The 21,617-nt window shown below is 38.2% G+C and overlaps 1 protein-coding gene across 30 annotated transcripts in view; it reads right to left on the bottom strand.

The window, feature by feature from the left end:
- nrxn1 (neurexin 1) overlaps positions 1-21,617 on the bottom strand; it is a 258,531-nt gene that overhangs the window by 103,716 nt on the left and 133,198 nt on the right. The window contains exon 1 of one of the 30 annotated variants that reach the window (XM_023327270.1): positions 11,386-12,436. The exons of 26 other annotated variants lie outside the window; for them this stretch is intronic. In XM_023327270.1, coding sequence (XP_023183038.1) covers positions 11,386-11,626 — 241 coding nt within the window. In that variant the 5' untranslated portion in view covers positions 11,627-12,436. Of the gene's footprint in view, positions 1-11,385; positions 12,437-21,617 lie in introns of those variants that run through there. 3 more of the 30 variants (XM_023327272.1, XM_023327269.1, XM_023327271.1) reach the window with 3 other exon arrangements.

The following is a 21,617-nucleotide window of genomic DNA, read 5'->3' on the forward strand; positions in this document are numbered from 1 at the left end:
TGTGGATTGTTGACTTGTCTTAATCCTCTTCCAGCACAAACAACTGCCTCTCATAATGGGATAGACAGAACAGAACCAGCAGGCATGGGGAAAAAAAAAAGTTTTATCGCAGACTGATGCAGGAACAAACCTCTGACATAGGACACCAAAATCACAACAAAATTTACTTCCTCCACAGACATTTACATTAAAACTAAGCTACAAGTTCAGCAATACTTGTGCATTTCATACTTTATTTTTTCCATGTATTTTTAGGTAAACAACAGCCAACAATATTCTCAGCCACACTTGCATATTTTATTTGCTGAAATCTGTTAAGAGCCTTACTCCTGATATTAAATGAAAAAAAAAAAAGAAGAAAAGGATTTGATACAGTCCACATCTTTTCATTATACTTTTTTAGGTTACAGATTCCTTCAGGTTTACCTGAAGGGTGAGGCTAAGATTTTACTTTCACATTCAAAATAAGAGAGTAGACAGAGGAGCTTAAACATCACAATGGAAAGGTTGCCTGCAATTTTATGCTGAATGTGGACACATTGGCATAAATACAAGTGACAAATTAAGACCCCTGTGGTCCATTCAGCCAATTCAGGCAAAATACTAATCTACACTATTGGCCATCACACTTGATGGTATCGCAACAGATTCATCAAACAGGCCTTTTCTGGCCAGTTGGTGTTTTTAAAAGAATTTTTTTTTCAGTCTTGAAATGTGCTTAAAAGAATTATAATAGAGACTATAATAATCCAACCCAGATGTGATCAAGGTTATTATTTTAGATGCTCATCTAGAAGACAATAACAGTCTACTCCCAAATAGAAACTTTAAAGTAGCTCTTTAATTTTGTGCCAAAATGAAATCTGTGAATCGGATTCCTATTTCTTATGGTGCTTCCATGCTCAACATTGATTGAGCATAAACGCATTAGAGTTTAGCTATTTCATCGTGGTGCCCTGGGCAGAGAGCCATATCACTTTACTTAGACAAAATACTGTAAATGTGACCTGCAAATCAAAACTAATGGTGCATTTAAATGTATCCCTCAATATCTGTTTGAAACATAATTATGATTCTAATATTTAACCCAAGTATTCCTCAAAATTTATTTTTATTTGAGTGTTACTTTAAGAGCAAATGTAAGCTTTAACCTTAAACAAACAGTACAAAATAAAATGTTCACTTCCAATTTCTTTGAAAAAAAAAGCACCAATAGAGAAAAAAAACCCATTAAAAACATAAAGGCAAATATTCTAATTAGCCTGTTTCCACAGCATTGTTTTAACAATATCAAGTGACCTGTGATCCTTAAGCTCCCCTCTAATGAAGACAATCCTGAAACAGTAATTCAACACAGGACAGCTGACAGTGTCCAACCTGCCTATATAAGCTGCAAAGGATTAATCCTCTCTCTCAGCCCCTTCTCTTCTAGCCTTGCTAATTTGATGTAATTAAATTAAGTGGAGACCAAAAAGTGGGGCACTGCTGCTTGCCCCTGTGATTGGTCATCCTTATTAGAGGGTATAAGACACAGACTCCCAACATAATGGGAGCAACAAACCCTGGCAAACAGAGTGAGAGACAGAAAACCAAACAACCCTTTTGTTCAGCATATAAAGGAAATACTGCAATCCACAGAGAACACAATGCATGTCAGCATTGTAACTACAAGCTTTAAACTTCTAGCAAAGATTACCAGGTGGGATAATGCGTACACATAGCAGAAAATTTACTGCAAAGAATAAGTAAGTGTACATGCACAGCACCATTTCAAATATTTATGTCCAAAATTCTATATAGTTTTCCAGTATCTTGTGGATATTGCATACACAAATAAACGTGGTATTGATACTCACATAAAACAGTCTTCAGGGAGCCTCATGTTATTGTTTGTGGACTTTAAAGGAAACAGCTACTGTATTTCACCATTATGCTTCTTACATTACGTCCTCCCTTCAGTACCTTTTACACGTCTTACCCCCCAATCCACCTTCCTTATGCTGTTAAAGCCCTTCTCCAGCACAAAATGTGCAATACCTTTTTTTTGTTTAAAAATAAAAAAAAAGAAAAAAAAAAAAGAGAACTTTGAGTCAAGTTGCCCATGTGTGAAAATGGCTTTTCTGGATTATGAAGCCATTTCTAACATGATCCTAAAATACCAACCTTTATGTAAGCGAATGCCTTCAAAAGTATAACTAAGTTATTGTTATACGAAATTCTGTGATCTATTAAGATAATTTAAATTTTACAGCGTAATTGATTACTCATGAAAAGTACCCATTAATTAAATTCAATAGGGTAGGTCAGTTTGTGTTTATTTAATAGCAGTCTCTCTGTAGAGAACAAAATTTATGGCTTGGTTTGACAACTGAAAAGTATGTAAAAATTTGTAAAGTGACATACATGATACAAGTCCCTAACAAAAGTAATAAATCTTAAAGCTTTTCAGATTCTGTAACATTACCACTACAAAACCTTTCTTCAAACATCACAAAGGAGTGAAATTTGTAAAGTGAAAAACTTAACAACCCATCCATCCGTTTATTACCTTTAACCACTTATCCTTTCCAGGATATGGAGGGACAGTTACCAATACCTTTCTCCACATACATGCAACACACTGGTATTATATAGATAGACTCTCATCCTTTTGGCATAACTAAACTATTTGCATCTGATAGACATTGTGAATGAAAACATCTGCCTCTGAACTGTACTGCAACAGCACGTCTTACTGCTCTGAAGAGATAAGCTTTCACCTCATCATGAGGGGGCCCCTGGGCAGCTGAAGCAACCGCCCTCACTCTTCATGGCAGGAGACCATCAATTCATGGTTGAGGTAAAGTTCCACCCTCTGGGCTGGTAACATTACGCCATGGATGCTCAGTCAAGTGATCTAGATCTCACCCTTTTGCACCTTCCCTCAGCTCCCCCTTCAATTCGAAGTGATACATGAGTCTATGCCTTGTGGAGCAGAATGGGGCATCATCCAGGCAGAGTTGACAAGACCCAGTGTCTTAATGGAGCAATACACCAAACGGGGCCTTTGTTACCCCGACCAGCTGCATATCTGCCTCCCTCGCCAACAGCCTTGGCTCTGATAGAAGTGTCTCACAGTATCGACAGCTTCTAATTTACTCTCTCATCATCACTTGCCTCATTTGCTCCACAGATACAATGCTTCCTTTCTTTTTGGTTGAGGTCAGTCATTTTGTTTGCCAGCAGTTTGTTGATTAGATTTTGTTTCCACAGATTTTATTTTCATCAGCCAAAAAAAAAAAAAAAAAAAAAAAAAAAAACATATCAAAGCAGGACTTAAGGAAAAATCAAACATAGCCCATTCGACTGATTATGTGGCATGATTCATCAGTTCGTTATTTTGTTTTCAGCATGTCTGTGTGCGGGCATGTTCCAAACATCACAGCCTCCAAATGGTCTCTGCAAGTTGTTCTTTTTCATTAGGGAGTCAGCAGATGTGGAGTGAGACTCCAGCCCTGATTACTAAAAAAAGACAAGTGCTGGATAATTACAGTGGAAGTGAAGCAGAAAACCCAAAATGCTAATGGCCGCAGGTCTGATCTGACACGAAAGACAACTCCTGCTGCCCGTCACTATGTGTAGCTCAGAGAACCTGTTTTCAGACAGAACAGGGCTGTAGTGCTTTACTGAGCACAACGAAAATCACACACAATTTACTCTACACCCGAGCTGCTACACAATGTCTGTGCCACAGGTGGGCTGTTTTTTAATTACCTAATCCATGTGCTTTTCTCTAATTGCATTTAAAGGAAGAACAACAGATAGAAAGCATTCTCCATTGTCCTTCTCATTTTTAAAGCCAAACACTATTTCCTTTGGAGCAATGATGTGAAGTAAAATCATTTTAATAATTACTGTGCCTTGCAAAAGTTCAGACCTCTCCAAATTTTTGCCATCAAGGTTTGTAATGAGATTTTATGTGACTAATGTACAAAATGTAGCACATACATGGGAAGTGGTAGAAAAAGTATAATATGGATTATAAATTAGAATCTGAAAAGGGAGACGTGCATATATTTTCACCCCCTTTAATCCGATACACCTAACTAACATTGAATGCAACCAATTATCCTCAGAAGTCACGCAATTTGGTAAATATTTCCCACCTGGGTGAAATTCTGTCACTGTATAAGTCCAGCTGTTCTGTGAAGGTCTGAAATGTTTGAGAACATTAATAAGAAAATCACAACAATGAAGAACAAATAGGCCAGGAATAAAATTGTGCAGAAGTTTAAGGCAATATTAATTTATAAACCAAAATTCAGATCTTTAGACAAACAATTACCTCAACATAGAAACAGAGAGTGGTAAAATCAACAAAGTAATTACATGTACAATTTGCTTTCTGCCACAGAAAAATCAAGGGGGTAAAGCAAATATGTGTATTAAAGTGACCTGGTTAGATAAAATTGTTATTATTGTTAACTTACAAAACACCGTATGCTGAACATACCGTACTTACTGTAAAGCATGGCAAAAATGGTACATCAAAGAATTGACCCAAAGTGGCTGAATACATATGCAAGATACACTTTTTTGATTTTTTTGACAAACCTCTATCCATTCCCTTCCACCTTGCAATAGTATTATGTTTTATGTTGGTTATCAGACAAAATATCTATAGGAATAGTTAAAGGAGTATCAGAACTTTTGCATAGCCTTGTACACCCCGTGTGGTGGAAATATTCCTATAGATCTAGCTGCAGGGTTGACTACAATTTAGCTATTTGATCACTAAAATAGTTATTGGATCACCAGCTATGTTAGCGATAAAAAGGTTGCATGCACTAGAAAAGAAAGGAATAAAATACTATAAAATTGATCCATAAACTTTGTTAAACCACAAAACACATTTCACATGCAAATCTATGTGGTAACTTTGTTGCCTATGAATGACACTGAATATTTTTTTTTTCCGTTTTTTGTTTTTGTAAGCTATACCCAAGGGTACAACAAGTCTGTCCTGGCATTAATTGCAGGATTAAACATCTGTTTTGCTTCATTGCTGACTTCTCTCACGTTGCAAGTAAGTTCACTAAGTGGTGGGATATTATTTAATTAGATGAATATCTTATGGAAATCATACTCCACAACTAATGTGGATAAGATCCAGATGAAAAAAATCACCAGAAATAAAGACCGCCTGCATTATTGTGTGAGAAGGAGTTTTGTCATGCAGCATAGCTTCTACCTTTGCAATTTATATAGAGTGAAGCCTCCCCCTTATCAGCAGGCAATGTGGGAGCGAGAAAAGACCCAAAACCGTCCTCTGCCACAAAGCAATGCTACAAATCTCCCAACAAACAGATATATAAACAGAGAGAGAGAAACAAGTGTGCGTGGGTTTACATTGTATTTTTAAGCAGTGTTGCAAAATAAATGCTAATATTAGCTTGCACTTAGGTGTTAGGCAGGGATGCTTTTTTATCAGGCTGTGCCAGCAGGCCTGAGGCTGTAGGAGATGGAAGGAGCAATGAGGAAGGTGAAATCCCACACAATCCTATTAGAGTGGACGGGTGGGTGTGGGAGGGGCTTTCTTTGCTGCTCACGCTGCAGCAGGTGAACAAATGGAAACTGCAGAATAAATAAATTAATTAAGCTAACTATAGCATGTTTATGTCTTCAATTGTAAATCAAGACAATCTTTTTTGTACTTTTATTCAATTTAATAAAAGTATAAATTTAATATTAATAATATAAGTATTAACAGTAATATGAATATTACTTTCAAAACTGCTTAAAGTAACTTGGCAATAATTTGTACATCAAAAGTAATTATACCATTATTACAGTAGTTCTTTGTCCTCTGAAGCAAATATGTGAAATTTAAGCCAATCAATAAAGCTTATTATTGATTGGGTGAAAGATGGTGATCATATACGTTAGTCCTCTTCCAGCTACCTTGCAGAGAAAGCCATCCTCTTTGCTGTCCCCAGTGGCCATGTTTATCAGGCTGTGAAGGTTTGAAAACATATAATCTCATCTTGTGCTTCTCCAGGTTCCCCCTTTGCTAGTTAGAAAAATAATAGAAATCATTGGAATTATATTCATAATTTCGAAGATCATACATTTTCTTCACAATCGGTTTACACTTCTGGACAATAACATGGTGATGCACAGAGATGTGTCTTTTTCTGTGTGCTTTTCTGCACATTCCCTTCACTGTCCTCTTTTAGACTTGCTTGTGACAATAATTCAAAGTGATCAAAGAGATGAAAAATGATTTGGTGTATTGCTGCTCATTGTGTGAGTAGTGAACTTGGACGATGCCATGCGCATAAAAGCTCAACTGGCGAAGAGATAGCTGCCACCTCATTATAATGACAGAGAATGAGGCTTCTCTGGGCTGACTGAACTCAACCCAGATTAGATAAAATAATGTGAGCTTTTTGCATTCTTGATCTCCTCTATTCTTATACTCAAATATTTATTTCTATTTTCTTTTCTCATGTGTTCCTCCCCTGAGAATCACCAATGCATTTATGGAGTCGACAAGAAGGGACTGCAGGGAGCTACCTGAGCTGTTTCCTTAGCGTCCGTATTAACACCTTGTTGTGCACAACAGCAGCATCAGTCTTTCACAGATCCTGTCCTCTTATGTAGTACGAATGAAAAATGGTGCAAAGTATTTTACTCTCTTTTCTTGCAATCATATTTTCTTCATCTTCCACATCTTCTGCGCAATATATTCTTCACATTTATTCTTAGCTTCAGCAGCTAAAGCTCAGTAAGAGCACGGTCATATCCCAGTCCGAATAACATCAGTCTTTATGCATAATAAAAAAATATTTTTTTTATTTCCTCCTTCAGTCCTGTGCAATGTCAGTAACAGAGTGAAATGATTGCAAAAGAGAAAAGAAGTTCTGAGTTTATGTAGCTCAAGGATACAAATAAAAATACAGAATGAAATCATGGAAGTAGGTGATATATATATATATATATATATATATATATTTATATATATATGGGTGTGTGTAAGGGTAAGATAAAGGGGAGGAAGGGAAAAAAAGAAACAATACATGAAATTGACATTTATACATAGAAGTACAGTAGTCATAGGGTATTTATCCATTTACAGATGTTGCATTATGAAAATATAAGCAGATATTTCACTTTATTGTTTGTTTTTTTATCTGATTTGTAAAAAAAAAAAGGGAGAGAAATAGAGATATGCAAACAGAGAAAAACTGAACAATAAATCTGAATACATGCTGCTGTTGGTGACTCATTAAGTGCTTATGGGTAAACAGCTAACCAACTCAAGCTCATCCAGGACCTGAGCAACTGAAAAGAACAGACATCCCCTTCAGTCAAAACAGGGGACTCTCATTCTCCCTTTGCCTCTCCATCTTCTAAGTCTCCCTTCTGAGGATGGACACATTACTCAGCTGACCCCTCACTGCCCACTGCACGCATAGTCGGGTTTTATTTCCCTTTATGCCAACCATAGTCTGGTCACCGTAGAATACAAGCAAATACCACTACAGGCACAAAAGCCAGCCTGCTTTTTCTGCTTGGATAGACCATGCAGGCCAATGAGGTTGATGAGGGCAAGTTAGGCCGAATGGCTGAGAAGAGGAAAAAAAGACAGGAGACAGCAGGCAAGTATCATAAGATTCAAGTACTGTAGGCTGAAGACAGAAAGCGCACGCCCAAATAAAAAGGGTGTTTGCCATCTCATATATCAGAGGAAGAGGAGAATGAAACAAGTGAAATCTTCAGTCTTTGATTCCTGGGTCAATAACCACCCAGCTCCCTCTAGAGCAGAGGAACATGTACTCAGATCCTTATCAGGGCAGCTATCATCTCTGCAGCCTCACAGAGGCGAAGATACTGTCATCTTCACACTATCACAGAATGGCATCAGCTCGGAGACATGGGAGTAATTATATTATACAAGCCCACAATACACTGGCAGCAAGGCAACACCAAAGATCATCAAATTTTTGCCCTGCTCTCTCTTTTTCTACTCACCCTTCTCTTTTCCCTTCTCCTCATCTGCTGTTTTCTCCTTCTCTATATTTTTTATTTCCTCCATCTGTCTATCCTGTCTCAGCAGTGCTCTATTGCAATGCTAGTCTTTTTAATGTTCAACCATTAACTCTGAAACTGGAAAGCTTTCAAATTGACAAACAATCACTTAAATTGCTTCAATGACTTTGATCAACCCAGGCTTTAGGACACAAAAGCGATTTGTGTGGTGGGTGATGCAGGAGGTGAGGTGGGGTGCTGTCGCAGATGTGTAGTAGAATGTGTAGCCATCATGTATACAATGGCTGACTTCTTGAACACACAGTGAGTTGGAAATGTACCACTCCTCTTAAAGCTCTTGGTGTGATGTGACAATCACAAACATCAAAGTATGGGGATTCTGTGTGACAGATTAACTAGTTCAAAAATAATACATGGTTTGTAAATATTATTATGTTAAAGGCTGTGCTTTGACTATGCCATTTTAATACATGGATATGCTTTGATCTAAACCATCCCATTACAGCTCTGGTTGTATGTTTAGCATGGTCCTGTTGAAAGGTGAAGCTGAACCCGATTTAGTCCTGCAGGTCCTAACAAGCTATCCTCACAGTATGATGCTGCCACCAACAACTCTTTCAAGACTGTCTTCTGTTCAGCTTCATTCATTTTCCTATTAAAAATGACCACTTTTCCTTTCTCCACGTAAAAATATCCCCATTGCATGATGCTGCTACCACCGTGTTTCAGGCTGGGGATAGTGTGGCCAGGTTTATGTTCAATTCTGTTTTGCATGATGTGATAATAAGTAAAAAAAGCTCCAAGGGCATAAAAACGTTTCCAGGATTCCCCTTCATTGAGCTCATCTATTAACTCTAGACAGTTTCTATATCCTGCTGAAGAAAGTCATCCAAACAGCATAATGATGCCACAACCATTTTTAATACAAAAAGTGTTTTCTATAAAATGATCAAATGTTAAACAGTCAATACCAGCTTTGCAAGGCACATGTGCAATAATTACTGTTCAGTGACACAGAAATGAACCCAAAATGTAAAACAAAGCAATAAGAACATGGAGAGCGCTTTATGTTGAGCTCAGACAACAGGATTTGAAAGATTAATAACCATTGATTTTCCCACATTAAAATGTCTGTTTGTTTTGTATGTAGCAGATAAAGACATGACCTGAGTATCATAGGGTTAGAACTGTTAAATGCTTTTTCTATTGATCTGACCATCTCATCTACCCACTGCTAATGAATACAAGCAGCAGGTAGACTACAGAAGAAAATATGATAATTCAGTTATTCAGTGTATCAAGTAGCATAGTCATCTCTGGGAAAGAGAGAACTATCACTTTGAGGAGTTTATCCTTGATAAATAGTATATCTACTACTCACAGCTGATACTGTCTGAACCTCATTACAGCTCACCCTAAACAATGCATCACACTCCAACTCAATTTCATACATCCTGACCATGCTAATCTTTTTCCTTCTCTCCACATGAGTCAATGACAAACTTTCAAGTGGAATACACAGAAAACAATACTTTCTCGTTATACAATCATATAAAAAAATGAAATGTGCCCACTGTAGTTCCAGGGTTTCAGCATAAAGATGATCTTGCGTTTACCAAGTCAATGCAGAAAAGAACAAGGAAGAAATTCCACCTTCTCTACTAATTAAACAAAGACAAAACCAATATTGGAAAAAGTTTGTGTAAAACTAAGTTTTTACTGATCGGTAAAAACTTGTGAGGAAAAGCAGCATTTTTTATTAGATCCATTCCAAGACAAACAAGTAATTTCCATATAACACTACAAGGGAGGATACCAGCTATGTATGGCCAAATCACTTGAGGGAACGTTAAATTCAATGTGACAATAACAGTTTAAGTTATGTACAGTTATGTAAACGTTGCAAATATGATTATACTTTTACACTGACAATCACACTATAGGCTAAAACTAAAGTAGAGACCGAAAAGCAGCAAGATAAATGGTAAAATATTGACTTTCATGCTGTTGTTTTGATGCATGGTAATTCTTCAGACAATGCAGAAAAAAAAACTGACTTGTGAAGTTATGAGTCTAAGGAAAGTTTATTGACTAAGCTGCAAACTTATAATTGCTGCAGCAAATATTAAACTCATGCTAAGAGCAACCCCTTTGTGACAGAAGAGAAAACACTGGGCCTTTTTACAACCACTGGATTTGTCCCAGAGCCAGGAACCCTGCTGAACGGCACGTCTTTCTAATTTGAATTTATCTACCTTCTGAACAGAACAAACCCAAACTTTTATCATGGTATAAAGAAAGTTCTGGAAGGGAAAATCAGCGATCCCAATTATGTTGCTAAGTCATAGAGCCCTAGCGCCCCAAGGTTCTTAGGGAAGGCAAGGGGCATGGTCTGTGGTGTGCTTTCAGGGCGGGTCATGGCAGATTGGCCTAATTGGCCTGTCTTGTTGTCTAAGTGGGTCAGCAAACCTCGCATCTCTGCCATCATCACTGAGGCATGCCGACTCCTTTGTTGGGGATAGTCCAACTCTACCCGTTGATCCAGAACAAAGAACTGTTCTTGTGTAAAACTAAGATATCCTCTGAGAGCCAGGAATGCTTTGTAGTGGAGCTGTCACTTATCCTCTTATGCCTTAATGTTAACAATAAATAATCCATCAAATTAAACAAGCGCTATACTGCGAACAGTGTACTGAGTGAAATTCAGGGTACCTCAGCATTACGTCAGTGTTTCACCAATACTGGTTACGTCACTCACAAAAGGCCTAGCTGGTGAGATAACTAAAGAGATAGAGTTCTGCATCAGTCTCAAACTTAATTTGATTTAAAACTTCTGCAAACATCCACACAAGTCAAGTGGAGATCAGCACAAAACAGAGAATTTCTCATTTCCTTCCCCGACACTTTACAGAGAAGGAAGCATACTGCAGTCTACCATTTGAAATTAAATTCTGGATGTCTAGCTCATCTTTTTTGGCTCACAGGGCATGGGGGCCTTCTCTATACACCACTCAGGGCAGGGGCCAGAAATGGTTTGACACCCTGCAGAGCTGCAGGCAACTCATATTTGTCTATCCCAAACACCTAGGGGCAACATGGAGCGCCTCAACTTTCTAATCCACTCTGATCTGGACACAGCGGAGCATCTGGAGATATGGATATGGATAATCTCAGTCATGAGAGAGCATGCTTTGCTGACAGAAAGAAAACACTGCCTAAACTGGGACTTGTTCAGTCTTAGACATATTTTTAAGTGTTAATATTAACCACTGAAGGACAACTGAACAGATGGCACTCTGCTCAAGAACACACTGCAGGATGAAAGTTGAAGAGAATAAAAAAGGGAATACTTACTGTGCCCTGCTCTTAGGGATGCAGGTGATCTGTGGATAGCAATAGGCACAATATGGTGACGCTTGTTTCCATGGGATGAATGAATGTGGTGGAGGCTCTCCACAGCACTCGGTTCCGAGCCTGCCACGAAGCCCAGGGCAACAAGCCACAGGGCCAGGTGTTTGAGTGTCACTGAATTCCACTTTAGGGGCTCTACAATGGGCCTCAGGGGAGCAAACTGTGCACTCCAGCCCTTGAACATCTTCCCTGAGTAGCCAAATGAGGCAGCAGATCAAGGTGAAACTTTGGCAAGCTTCACAGCCCCATACTTCTCACCTTTGCAAAACTCACCACGGACACTCAAATCCACAGGGGAAGAAAAAAAAAAAAAAACTAGGAAAAATGTTGGTTGTGGAAAATCAAAACAAAAAAAAAAACTCTTGCCGTTTAATATTGAGTTAAGAAATCCGTGGCAGCACCCAGGCAGAAAAATAAATATAAATCGTCACGCAAAAATATTCACTCAAGAAATTAGGGCAACCTTCAAGCAGAAATAGAGAATTCCCGGGTTGCTCCAATTCCCTTAGTTCTCTCTGTTTCTCTCTCTATCTTTCTATTAAGCTCTCACAAAATCAGAAACATCTCCGAATAAAAAAAAAAAATTAAAATTAAAATATTCCCAAAAATTAAAATTGCCAGCAGAAGAGGACAGCTCTCTCAGGAAGAGACTGAAAACACCTGTGCAAAGTGGATTTCTTCAGAAAATCAAAGCAGACATTCTGAGTTTCCCTCCTTTTACTCCTCCAGTGGTCTCAAAGGACATCCAGAGGAATGAGACCATAGTTAAATCCGCGGCTCATTTGCATGTGCAGTGGCACGCACCAGACTGCGTGATTGCACCTGTAAGTTATGCCAAGTAGCGCACCCGTTCCCCATCTAGAGATCTCTGCTCTCAGTGAGACCACGCAACACGAGCGACAAGCACCTGAGAGCAGCCCTGGGCAGAACGTGCGCTCAAACACACACAGGCAGAAGTAGAAGCAGCTCCGTTCCAGAAGATGTGCGCAAGAGAAAGAAGGGAGAGAGGAGGAGTAGAAGCGGGAGGATAGAGCGAAGGGTGGGGGGGGCCTCAGCAGCCAGCCAGGAAGCAGGGAGGGAGAGTGGCTATGCAAATGGGCTGCATTCACATAGCGAATCACTGGAGCCTGAGTGCAATGCAGAGGAAGAGCCTATTTAGGCAGAATAGCAGGGACTGATGCTATGTCCCCCAGCTCTGATTCCTTTCAACATCCCTTTCTACTTTCTCTCTCTCTCGCCAGCCGTTTTTAAGCCACTCCGCTCTGTGTGGACAATATCAAGCAGTAAAGAAAACGAAAAAAAAAAAAAAACTCTAAACACAATGCATATAATCTCTTCCCTATTTGTAAGCATGCCATCTTTTTACATTCTCCTTTCTCAAAATCTGCCTTTGTTCTTTCCGTCAACTTTCTGTAATTTAAAAAAAAAGTTGTACTTTTCCTTTGCATCGCCACCAAGACCACCTTCTCAACGAATCTCTCCTGCTCTGCAGTGTCGACAAGGTTTTAAAGAAAAGATGATGCTGCAGCTCTCCTTCTTTCTGTCTTGCATGTTTGCAGACTCCCACTCTCACACGCACACAATCACACGTGTCAACAAAGTACATAGTTGCCAGAGCTGGCGGTTGAGAACTGTCCACAAGGGAGGGGGTGCTGAATCTGGGTAAGTCTGCTGCCTCGCCTGCTAATAAAAGAGCATTCCTCACAAGAGAGAGGAAGGCTGATCGCAGGCTCTATGTGCAAGTGGGGGTTACAGGAAAGTAGGGAACATGTGGACATAAAAAGCCCTGCTGATAAACACAATCTGGTTCAGCTGGGAAGAGTGCTCAGAGTTTGGGACGAAAGAACACAAGGCTCAGCTGCAGTGTGCCCGTTTTGGTTTGCACACTGGCCATTCAACATTCTCCCTTTCGAAACGCTGTGTTCTGAGCTGGAGGAAGAAAAAAAAAAACTCTCCCGCACACACTGTAAGTACTGCTGAGCTAATCTTTATGGTTTACAGGGAATACACAGGCATTTCATGGCCAGAGAAAGCCATCTTAGCAAGAATGACATACAGGATTAGAAGTCCTTCTCTGCTTTAGTTTTAAAAAAGCTGTTTAAATGAAAACAAGGCATCAAGCCTTGAAAAAAGACAGTCATGCAAACAGCAATTAATTTAGGTCAATTTCAGTGGAAATCTAGAAAACAGTTTTAAAGCATGACTGACATCCGGAAAGTGAGCAATTGGGAGAGAAAATGCATTGCGAAAACAATGAGATAACCACAAAATCCAAGTCCAGAAGAGTTTTCCTGTGGCCCTTTATATTAATAAAAAAAGCTGCAGTAGGAAACAGATGCTGCAAACATTAGGGAATTGTGTCCTTTCACCTTTTAGAATCTCAATAACTTGGTGGAGCCACCTGGTGCAAAAACGTCAGCAATATGGCCCCACAGCTCTTTTCTCGTTTGCATTAGTGAAAAGGGATACTCCTGCTGAACATGTTTACACTTTTATAATTACCGCCAGCCTATTCTGCATAATGTCTACTAATAAGGCAATCCATCTGGATTTCTGTCCAAGGGCAACAACCAAACTTAGTTTGGGTTCTTAGGTGAAATGTAGAGAGAAAATAATTTTAAGAGAAACTGATACAAAAATGCAAAACTGTGAACTTGGCCAAGTTCATTCAAAGAAATTGTACTGATGTTTAATAATTTGCTATCATTTAAGTGACACATAGCAAGATTGATATTGCTTACTTGTTCATTTGTGCCCCCAAGTGGTAAAAATCTAAAGTGCAAAAAATGTACATGGGTTTACTCAGAAAATAAGAAGCTTAAGTTTGATAAATCCAGGGAAGCAGAAAATAATTCTAATTTAACTACATTCAAGCACAATATGTTTTTTAAGTCTTCCCATTGAATTAAGTGATTTCCAATATGTACACTGCTCTGACTCAGTTTCTCTGCCAGAACTGAAAAGAAAAAAAAAAAAAAGGATTAGCTGTCTGCCCTTTGCTCTGACCGTTTTGGTAGAAATTTGATAAACTGAGTGTGAAACAGCCAAGAAAAAAAGCTACCTTTCTTACTGCTTCAGGCAAAGCATTCTCAACTGGCTTCCTTCCTGCCTGCATCAGAGCAAACACCTGGAGACCACAACCTAAACTAATTTAAACACAGTTACAGATGTCAGGTGCTTTTAGCCAGATGATTACAGAGACTTGGCCATAAAATGAGAAACCCTCCTTCGAAGACTAAAACCCCTGCTATTAAAGGACTTGACTTCCTACTGTTCTCATTCAGCTCCTGTTGAGATTAAGTTAGATATCTCCTTGACTGAAAGCTTCCCTTTGTTTCTATTTAAGGCCCAAAGGGTTATGTCTTTGATGGCGGTGATGCCTTAAGTCTATCCCTGCTATGTTACTATGTTTTTTTTGTTTCTTTTAAAGTCTGATGTGCAAGCATAAAATGCTCACATTTTAAGGAACTAAGACTTAAAATCAGACTTTTCAAACCACAATGAAAAGTTTCTTTTTGGCATATGTTTTAGAGCTTTAGTCTTAAAAAGAAGATTTTTATTTATTTATTTGTTTACACAAGGGAAAATTTTCTTCACATACTAACAATCTATATATTTTTTGAAATTTCAAGGAAAAATGTGGGGAAAGCCACAGATGGATGCCTGAATAAGAGCACGAGCACCTGACCCGTCTGGGAGAAGGCCACAAAAATCAGCCAAAGAGCCCTCAAACAACACTTTTATGCGACACGGAGAGACCTTTTAGAGAGGGAAAGCCTCTCGAAGCCACTTCAGCAAAAATGTTTCTTCTCCTCAAGAGCCTCAATGATGGAGACTCTTGCTATTTTAAGAAATCAAGCCTAATTATGTGGCATCCTAATCATTGCATTTTGTAGAACTCTGAATGAAGCTAAATCAAAACAAAAAGCAATAATGTGTTCTTGTGTTAGGTGCTGTTTGACTGCTTTTCCTCTAAACTGATCTTGCTGGGAAGCATGAACCAGGTGCTGTATGTTTGACAGAAAACTACATCTGTGTCATGCTCAGAAAAACATTTATCTCTGTGAATGTTTGGTAGAAATATATTTTTTTTCCAGACCAGAGAGAACAGTATGCTGAAAACAGAAAAAAGATTATTTACTGTGGAGAGACTGGTGACTGACTATTAACAGTTATTTTCAGTTTAAGCTGACCCAGACCTGGTTCTGCCACTAATCTGAAATACTAAAAGCAGTTTACAATGTCAACTTGGTAATAGTTTGTGTCTGTTTTTTTAAAGTAGTAAGCAATTCCACAATATGCGCCAATCTTTGATGCATAGTGTAAAGCCGACTCATTTTTATGTCTAAAAACATTAGACCATAATGCATTTTCTGGCTTTAATGCAATATGTAATCTTTACATTTTGTCAGGGATCTGGCTTTGAGTTTGTGTGGCTTTTCTCTCCCACTGAGATGCAGGTTTCCCCAGTGGGCGGCGCTGAGCGGTGTGCTTCGGCACACCTATTTTCATCAAGCTCATCAGCTGGAGCGTAGGAGGAGCTGACTGCAAGTGCGAGTGTCAACCCGTGCTGTACCATTAGCTCTCCATTGATATTTTTTGTGTTTGATCTCCTTGGTATTTTGTGGCTTGATGATAACTCTTTTTCTCTGTTTTCCCTGAGTTCTCCCCTGGATCTGCTCTGCAGAGAGGGTTGCTTGATTTGCTGCTCAAACCTCCTCAACTTCCTTCAGTGGTTAAGCTCCCATCCAACGAAACAAGCAACTCCCAACCTGTACGCCCTTGGTGGTGAACCAGCTTACTCCATGGTTCGCCACCTCCTGGACTCTGTCCACTACTCTCTAGCTTAAATCATCAAACACATTGGTTTGGAGGACAAGATAAAATTGAAAACTCTGGTTACATTGACACAAACACCTTTAAACTAATACTTTGTTGAAACATGTTTTGACTTAATTTTCCAGCTCAGGCACAGTTTCAGTAACTAAACAATTTATGCATTTTATAAAAATCTACTGCATTTTTTATTATTTTTCAACTAAAATGAGAGGTTGCAAGACAAAAGTCTTCCCTCCAAAGAAAACATCTGAACCCAGTTAACTGCTCCAAAAGCCTTGTGGGAGAATGAAAAATCCAAAGTATATGCTTGACACAAAAACAGTGCATTACTAAAAAAAAAAATAACACCATGCCCACTGAGAAAGAGGAAAGTGGAAAATCATGCTGTGCAGTTACTTTTCTCCAGACACAACTAGATGTTTTTTCAAGATGGATGAAAATGTGAGCAAATGTTATTCAGTTTTGCTCCAACACTGAATAGCATTTTCAGTTTTGGTGATGAACCCAAGAGGGATTTTAATTTTTAGCTTCACTCTGTGTCAAATCATACATCCAAATATATATATATTCAAAGTTTTACTTTGATTTAAAAATGTAAAGAAAGAATGTGGAAAGCAGTCATTATGGCTACACTCCTCATCTGAGACGTTTTCAGCGCTAAGTTCCATTGAACAAGACAGAAAACAAATTTAGATCCTTGCTCCTTTCTGCCAATGAGGGTTTTTGTGAATATCAAACATGTCATTACTCATTCAGGCAAAATCACAAGTTCTAGTACCAAGAGCAACCGACCGCACAAAGCACTGATGTTAATGTGTGCAAGAGTACGGAAATAGAAACATGGCACCATCTTAGTCATTGCTAGATGTGACATGATAAGAGCGGACAAACACAGGGAGTCAACACTCAACAAAAACAAACAGGCTGCACGTTATTCTAACACAGAGGGAGGCCAGTCTGTCAATACTGTGTGTACATCACAGTGGGTATGTGTCAGATTAATATATATCACTTAGATTAAGTGTAGCAAACTCTTAAAAGCATAGAGCAAAGAGGCCTCAGCCTGGTGGTCTCTAAATTATCTCCACCTCATCGTCTCTTGCTTGCAATGCAACGCTTCATAGTTTAAGGTTTAAATGATGACTGCAGCTGTGACTGCTCATCATTATGTGATTAGCTCTTCCTATGAATAACTAGTTTTGATGCACACACAGCTGTTACACATTGGATGACTATTATATTAACAAAATAGAGCATATATACTTTACATATAAACAGAGAAGACCCAGAAATGCAAATGGCAAAAATAAATAGTATTTGAGATAACATATTATTATGTTATATATTGAGATGTACCTGTATATATTGAACATAAACAGATTGAATTTTGGTCTTTTAGGAAACTGAGATGCTTCGTCAGAAACTAGGTTTAATTTCTTCCTTTCAATCAATGGATATTGCTGGCATAGGAAGCCTCTGGAATATGCCTGATGTGACAAAGAGGCTTTTTTTCCCTCTCCTAATGCATAGACAATGTCTGTGCAGGGTAATTCATTTCCATAAATCCATTTAAATGAACATTAAAATCAACCACATAGGAAATATGATTCAAAAATTATTGAAAATACGTGCAAAGAAAGGTTGAGCTTGTGTGTGACAGACACACTTACGTGCTTGTCAGTAGGTGGTGTGTGGTGATGATGATGCATCTGAGAATGCATAAACCAAATCCTAACTGTCAGTGAGAGAGATAGGGGTGACAGGTCAGCAGTTTTCTGGAGGTTTTCTCTCCATCTCCTCTGACAGCTTCCAAGACGCAGTGGGCCACCAGGCCACACCGTCTGCCTGAGTCTGTCTCCTCTGAAGTCTTTCCCAAGTAGATCAGCTGCTGTTTCAGAGCACTTTGTCTTGACCAGGTCAAGGACAGACTGTGTCTCCTTCTTTCAGGAGTCCACAGCCTCCTTGGCACTGAACTCCTTCACTGTGCTAACTAGAACAACAAATAGGTTAAGTATAGACATTTCTGTTCTCAAAATGCAATTCTTATTAAATAAGCACATTTTCAAAGAGAAATTTATTATTTTTTGAGACAGAACTAACAAAAATTTCAATGATTAAAATGATCCAATAACTGTTTTTCTGTAGTGTTTTATTTTTCATTTCTAATAAATCATCTGTTGTCTTTTTAATGTTCAAATACACGTGCACATAGTTTTTTGTTTTGATTTTTAAGTGGACTTTCTCAGTTGCTGTTTCTGATAACTGCATAGTATGTTTTTTTTTTAAATATTAACATACTCTGATGCTGCTACTACTTTTGAATTTCCCCACTATGGGACAATAAGGGATATTTCAATTTCTATTTCTTCTACTTCATTGTGTGAAGAATTATTTGTGTTTAGGATTTGGCAGTATAGTTCTTTAAATACAATGATCTTCTTCAATCAAGAACTCAACTGCTTAAATTTACAGAATAACTTCAATACTGCTCAAGCATGAGAACTTCTAATTCAACCTTTTTTTCTGTTTTCTTCACCTTCCTAAACACGAAGGTGAGTTGGGTGTCCCGTTGTGGTTTTCACTTTTGCTGCACAAAGTTCGCTGAACTTCACACACGTTTTGCTTGCAATTTTATATTCTTAGACAGGGAAAAATCGACTCTGCCATACTGATGCGTCAGGTGAAGCTGGTGATATGAGAGAACTCGAGAAAAATCAGAGCTCAGACTTGCTTGAACTGATAAATACCAGCAGCACTATCACATGGGGAGCCAGTAATGATGGGCAGATGCTACACCAATTACCAGATAATAGTATTACTTTTGCCATGTCTCAGCGTGTAGACACCCTGCACTGATGAAGACAGAGAGAACATACAAGTTTCCACTAAAAAAGGCCAGAACTAGAAATTCTTAAAGTTTCTTGTTAAAAACAATCAATGCCTGTTGGTAAATTATTTCATGAAGTGCATGTTCATTCATTATAATTCCCTAGGTTGCCAGGAGTAGTAGAGTGTATACAAGTAGTCAATAGGTGAGACGTAGTTTTTCTCTCGAACAGGCAGGTAGTATTTGATAAACACCTGACACAGGAAACTATCCGTGCTCAGTTTTTCTTAAGACCTTACAATAATTCACACAATGAACAGTAAAGATATTAAATCACTGCGGCCACGTTTTAAACTAAAACCCTTCTTGTTGTAAGATAATGCAAATGACCTCGTCTACTACCATAATCTGTAATTGCATTCTTTGGATTTGCAATCCCCTCCAAAATTTGATTGTGAGAAATGTCTGTAGCAAGTGGAAGCTGTATGTTTCTATTCTTTTTTTCTTTTCTTTTTTAATTAAGAGGGACAAAGTTAAGAGATAATGAGATGATTTCCTGACATGTGACTTTAGTTTATAATCTGCATCCAACTGGAATGGTTGTAAATCCATTCATAAACATTTTTCATTGGTCTGCAGATCAGCACAACCTTCTGATTTTATTCTATTAAACATTAAAGATGTGTCTCTCAGAATGCTATCAGCTGTCTTGAGTTTGTGCAACATCTGCACAATAAGACTAAAAACTGGGCAAGTGCAACACACTGCATGGGAATGTGTGATTAAGATGAATGCCTCTGCACAGAAATAAAGGGGTTTGTGCAGTGTATTGGATGCTTATTTGGCAAGGAGTAATAGTAGCATGGCTGACCAAAATGAAATCAGCTGTGCAGCTTCACAGTGAATAAATATTCAGTAAACTTTGGTGATGTACTTTACCGCTAAAATGCACTTAACTGCAACCTCGAACACATGAAAGGCTGATATCTTTCAGAAAGCACATAAAAAAAAAACACATCCAGTGGAAAGGAAGGGTAGCCCTGACCCTTCCAGGACGAGAGCCATTTATGTCAAAATTTTAATATGCACAGGGCTAAACTGAAGCGCTCAATGCATAAATTGTGACTGTGTGACTTCAGCTGTCTCTGTACTCCTCAAAGCACAAGCTTCACTCGATTAAATTCCTTGCACTGACAAAAGACAAATGGATGTAGGTGTGTTTTAAGGGATGCTATTATGGTGGAAACTATACGGATGCACCTATTATGCTGGAAACGCTATGGATGCCTTGCAACAAATAGGTTACAGTGATTCACAGCATCAAACTTCAGTCTACTAGCAACACATTTTTTGTATAATTTGGCACTTTTTATATAATTTGTCTGGCCTTAAGTGGATGCTATTTGCTTAAATCAGATATTCAGTCAAAAACAACATTTTGAGTCCATTACACAACACACAATCCAGTGAAGAAAGCTCTTTGACTTGCACCCACTTTGACTAACATACCGATTGATCTGTGTGTGCTCTCCAACTTTGCTGACAAGAGATAAAACCGTATATGACTAGTGATGCATATACAATATGTTCTTTAACTGTGTTACCTGCAAGTCCAGTTCAAGAACAATTTGGTTCTGTCTTTTCCCTCTTCAAAGCAAGATCTGCATTTGATCAGAGACTGTCTTGCATATTGCTGATACAATAAATAGATTAATTAATAAATAAACATATCATGTGGTCTCATACTGAAAATTTAGGATAACTTCTTTTACAAAAAATACTTGCCATACTAAAAGGTGTGCATAACAACTTCTAGAAGTTTAGTTGTATACATATTGGCTTATGCATTTTCTAGAAAATGTACGCAGTGTTTAATGTATTTAAACTTAATTGTAATTTATGACATTTTAATTAGACTATGATATCTTTTCTCACAGAAAAAAAAAACAACAAAAAAAAAACAATTCCACAGGCAGAGTAATTTAGTTTTGCCACTAAACATTAGCCTGGACCAAGATCCACGTAGCAAATGTAAGTATTGAAAAGATTTAATTGACTTGAAATATATACCAGAGCTTTGTAACAAACCATTCAATTCACAGCAAATAAATTGTGTGTAGTGAAATGGTACACCAATTAAATATTAAACACATAGGAGGAAATGTATATACCAAACAGCATAGAAAGTCAAAAAACAACAACAATGACCTGAAACTCATTGTTTCAGGTCACTGGTCTGTACCCTCTGAATAGCCATTCTACAGTATCATTAATTTATTTTCCCCCAACTCATTTTAACAGGAAAGAGGCCATAAATCGTTGTTAAGCAGTTGAGGTAAACACAAGCAAGCAAACTTCTTTTTTTCAATGATACTTTACTGCCATAGTTCTCCTGGGGTTCATCTTCAATAGCCTAGGTTTATGAGAGAGGGGAATATGCACCGTGCTATTATGCCTCCCAATAGAATACTTTAGCTGAGACACTGTATCAACACTTTAATTAGTATTG

The sequence above is a fragment of the Xiphophorus maculatus genome, chromosome 22, assembly GCF_002775205.1.
Source record: "Xiphophorus maculatus strain JP 163 A chromosome 22, X_maculatus-5.0-male, whole genome shotgun sequence".
NCBI lineage: Eukaryota > Metazoa > Chordata > Actinopteri > Cyprinodontiformes > Poeciliidae > Xiphophorus > Xiphophorus maculatus.